The sequence below is a fragment of the Gossypium raimondii genome, chromosome 1, assembly GCF_025698545.1.
Source record: "Gossypium raimondii isolate GPD5lz chromosome 1, ASM2569854v1, whole genome shotgun sequence".
Classification (NCBI taxonomy): domain Eukaryota; kingdom Viridiplantae; phylum Streptophyta; class Magnoliopsida; order Malvales; family Malvaceae; genus Gossypium; species Gossypium raimondii.
In genome coordinates this window covers 22,196,721-22,200,795 of record NC_068565.1, presented here as the reverse complement: position 1 = coordinate 22,200,795, position 4,075 = coordinate 22,196,721, and the positions used below count along the sequence as shown (strand labels likewise).

Below are 4,075 nucleotides of genomic sequence, written 5' to 3'. Positions count from 1 at the left end.
TATTTTTTAATTTTTTAATTTTAAAATATTTTTTAATTTTAAAATATTTTTAAAATATTTTTTTTAATTTTTAAAATAAATTTTTAGTATTTATCAAAAAATAGGCCGAGCCGAACCGGGCCGGGCTTATAATTTTTTCCAAGACAAAATTTTTTATGGGCCCAGCCCGGCCCATGAGCACCTCTACCGTAAACTAGTTTACTTTATTTTACATGCCAAACATGAAAAATGTTGAAACACATATGGCGGGAAGGAGTCAAAGCCCAAAACCGACCCTATAAATTAAATAAACCAAAATTTCTTCTTCACTCTTTAGTTTCTGAATCAAAAAAGAATAGGAATTTTTTTGTTTTATTTTGAATAATTTGTGCTAAAATGGGAAAGAGAAAGAAATCTAGGGTTTCACGCGATGAAGATGAGGAGGATGAAGTAGTTCAAGAAGAAGAGGGCAATCATTCTTCTTCAAACGAAAAGAGCTTATATGAGGTTTTCCCCTCTTCTTTTAAAATTCTAATTTCGAAAATTAGGGTTTTGGGTTGTTTTTACCTGTGATTCAGTGATTGTGAAGTAAGAGTTCTCTCTCCCCCCCCCCCCCCGGTAATATGGGCTGCCTTTGGATGTATATGTAATAGGTCCATATTGGAATTTCATTCGAAGGTGGTTGTTTGGATTCTTGGGTTATTTTATTCATTGAAATTTCCATTAGAAATTTGAGCAGCAGATACCCAATAACGACTGGTTGCTTGCAGATTCTTGGAGTCGAAAAAGTAGCATCTCAGCAAGAGATTAAGAAAGCATATTATAAGTTGGCACTGAGACTTCATCCTGATAAGAACCCTGGTGATGAGGTAAAAAACTGAAGTTAATTTGTATGTTGAAATTAGACTTCAAATATCTCTGTGTGTGTGTGGAATTGTTGAAGGGAAGAACATGAAGCTAAAATTTGGTTCTTTCTCATCTATTTGTAACGCATTGTATTTACTTATACAGGAAGCCAAAGAGAAATTTCAGCAGTTGCAAAAGGTCATATCGATTCTCGGTGACGAAGAGAAACGGGCTGTCTATGACCAAACAGGTTGCGTTGATGACACTGTAAGTAAATCTGTATCTTCTTTCTTTCTTTTTTTATGTGAAAATGCATTATCTAATTCGTTTCCTGTGATTTTGTTGATCAGGATCTTGCTGGGGATGTTGTTGAGAATTTGAAAAGCTTTTTCAGGACTATGTACAAAAAGGTTACGGCATTTGTTTCTCTTTATGTCACTTTAACTTTGGGGTTCTGTTCCATTTTGTTTACACTGGTTGAATCTGTTTCAGGTCACCGATGCTGATATTGAAGAGTTTGAAGCAAATTATAGGGGGTCTGATTCAGAGAAGAAAGATTTGATTGATCTTTACAGGAAGTTCAAGGGCAATATGAATAAGTAAGAGAGGCCGAGTGTTGTCCTTTCCTTTAGGCTTTTGAGATTAGTTCTGATACTTTTTTTGCCTTGACAGGCTCTTCTGTTCTATGCTTTGTTCAGATCCCAAGCTTGATTCACACCGTTTCAAGGACATGCTTGATGAGGCTATAGCAGCCGGTGAGGCTTTTTTGGGGAATTTATTTTCACAAGCTGTCTTATAAATCTCCTGTTCTAGTACTAAAGTCTTAGGCAAACAGGAAAAAGTATAATTAAAGTCTTTCATATAGTTTTTCCCTGGTTTTTCAATTTAAAAATGGATGACCGAAAGTTCAGGATCCTCTATGGTGAGACCTTTAGGCTTTTAGTTCTAAGCAATGTTATTTTAATATCTTCACAAGCAATAATTAAAACATGGATCACATTTCAAAGCTATGTAGCAGTTTAAGAGCAAATGAGCTAAATTGATTTATCTCACTCGTCTCTGGAGCTAAATTTGTATTCAGTTTAAGAATGGATGAACTAATTGATTATTCCACTATTGTGTCCGGAATTACAAAAACTGGGATATGCATTATTCTTTGAGCTTTTCTTGGTATGAACCTTTCTTTGTTTTTTTGTCTGTGTAGGAGAACTTAAAGAATCCAAAGCCTATAAGAAATGGGCAAAGAAAGTATCCGAAATGAAGCCACCCACGAGTCCCTTGAGGAGGAAGGGGAAGTGAGTTTTTTACTGGGTCTTTCCCATAGATTTTTAAGACATTTACGTGAGCTGATTATAATGTAAAAATGTGCCTCTTTTTTTTTTGTTTATTTACCAGATCAAATAAACAGCCAGAATCAGATCTATTTGCAATTATATCTCAGCGTCGAAATGAGAGGAAAGACCGATTTGATTCCATGTTTTCATCACTGGTATCCAAATATGGGGGTAACGCAGAGTCTGAACCCACTGAAGAAGAATTTGAAGCTGCGAAGAGGAAAGTTGAAAGCAAAAAGGCCTCCAACAACTCAAAACGGAAGCGGCAGTAGGTCTCACCTGGATTTTATTGAAGTTGGATGTGGTGAGAATTATGCAAAAATGCATGTCTTTCAAGTATATGAATGCAAATTGCGTTATATGCTCTAAGAAACGTGAGATGATGCTTTTGTTGTAGTTACTTAAAAAATGAAAGCTCATTTGCACTTATCTTGAGAAGTTACTTTTTTTTCTGGAATGTTTTGGATGTGAAGGATGGGAAGGGGGAGGACAGGGCAGGGTGAGATTGTTTTTGCTTACCGTGACCTGATTATTGTTATGTACCTAACCCAATTACGGTGCCTGGCCGGTTCACTGGAAACCATTTTCGGGTTGGTTTCTGTGTCATTTTGGGGGAGCTCTTTGGCCTCCCTCAGAAAAACAGGGGGTTGAGCTCCGTGGCGGGTGTGAGAGTAAAGTAGGAGGAATCTGGAATCCTAAATGCTAAATTCTAGTAAGAGTCTCATGTTCATCGAGTTCTGATACATATTTTAATTAAGATATTTGATTATATATTTTATGCAATTTTAGGGGTAAGAGATGATGGCGCGTCAAATGGGTAAGATATTTGATTATATATTTTAGGAAGTTGGGGCAATGGAGGACGCCAAGAAGAAGATGCTCTGGGCTACTATGAAGGCGGCGGCTGTTGCCAACATCTGAAAAAAAACAAATTGGTTTTCATAAGTTATTAAGTTGAAGATCAAGTCCTTTTCTCTGGCCTCTGTTTGGTTACTTGGGTTTAAGGACTACGAAAGTCCAAAACTCTGGATTTCATCGACCATGATCATTTTTGTTTTCTAAATTAAAATGATCAGACTCATTAGTAGTAGAAGGATGACATGTCTTTTACTCGATTGTTAATTTCTTTTGCTTTTTTTTTTTTTAAAATAACTCTATTTCCAACATCTGTTTTATTAAATGAAAGATTTCACTTAAAAAAAATATGTTTTTTGAAAGCATTTTAAATATATTCTAAATTTTATTTATTTTAAATATGTTTTATACTTTACTATATATTTATTTAAAATAACATGTTTCAATTACTTATTTATTGCATTTGGACCAACCAAACTACATTATGGTTGTTACTTGTTTATTTCATTCCCATTTAATGCTATTCTATTAGGGTAAACCGAATATATCTAAATTCCAATATCAACTATTATATATAAGAATATTTTAGAGATTTTACATACTTTTTAACAATAATTTGGGTTTTCAACATCATATTATTTAAAAAACAAACATATACTATAAAAAAGAACAATTAAAACTCATGAACTTATTATTTCGAAGAAAAAGCAAATAAATTGAATTATTAACCAATAACAACCAGGAAGACAGAATCTTAAGTCTGGGTTGGTTTTGATCCAAGTATTGAAGACATTCTTCATCCATCTATTATGTATATATTTTGCTCTTACGGCGACTTGTTTCATCGGCCTTTCCCTAGAATCATACAGGTTCGATGGCTGGTGTTGTCAAGCTTACACTGACGGATCCTGTGTGGGCATTGGTAATGGGGAGAGGGTATGCTGAGATCGTGGCTAATACTCAGTTTAACAATGTGTTTCTTTGTAAATGATTATAGGTCACTCATCACCAAGTTTGATGGAGCCTTACTTAAGCACATCTATATGGATAGATTGGCGCAA

The 4,075-nt window shown here is 34.7% G+C and overlaps 1 protein-coding gene across 2 annotated transcripts; it reads left to right on the top strand.

Annotated features, from left to right (window-relative positions):
• The first annotated feature begins 260 nt into the window (after positions 1-260).
• LOC105785412 (chaperone protein dnaJ 6) lies at positions 261-3,252 on the top strand. 2 transcript variants are annotated; one of them, XR_008197072.1, is made up of 9 exons: positions 261-486; positions 750-848; positions 991-1,092; positions 1,176-1,235; positions 1,318-1,424; positions 1,498-1,580; positions 2,030-2,120; positions 2,221-2,871; positions 2,949-3,252. XR_008197072.1 is itself a non-coding variant. In XM_012611493.2 (9 exons), the coding sequence occupies exons 1-8, from the start codon at positions 376-378 to the stop codon at positions 2,429-2,431; spliced, it is 864 nt and encodes a 287-aa protein (XP_012466947.1). In that variant the 5' UTR covers positions 262-375; the 3' UTR covers positions 2,432-2,463; positions 2,949-3,252. The 2 variants fall into 2 exon arrangements, 1 of the variants encoding a protein (XP_012466947.1); XM_012611493.2 differs by having other exon boundaries at positions 262-486; positions 2,221-2,463.
• The last annotated feature ends 823 nt before the right edge of the window (positions 3,253-4,075 follow it).

Coding starts and splice junctions, on each gene's coding strand:
- LOC105785412 (XM_012611493.2), top strand. CDS start 376: ATGGGAAAGAGAAAGAAATCTAGGGTTTCACGCGATGAAGATGAGGAG. Junction 487..749: donor ACGAAAAGAGCTTATATGAG/GTTTTCCCCTCT, acceptor GGTTGCTTGCAG/ATTCTTGGAGTCGAAAAAGT. Junction 1,236..1,317: donor TCAGGACTATGTACAAAAAG/GTTACGGCATTT, acceptor AATCTGTTTCAG/GTCACCGATGCTGATATTGA.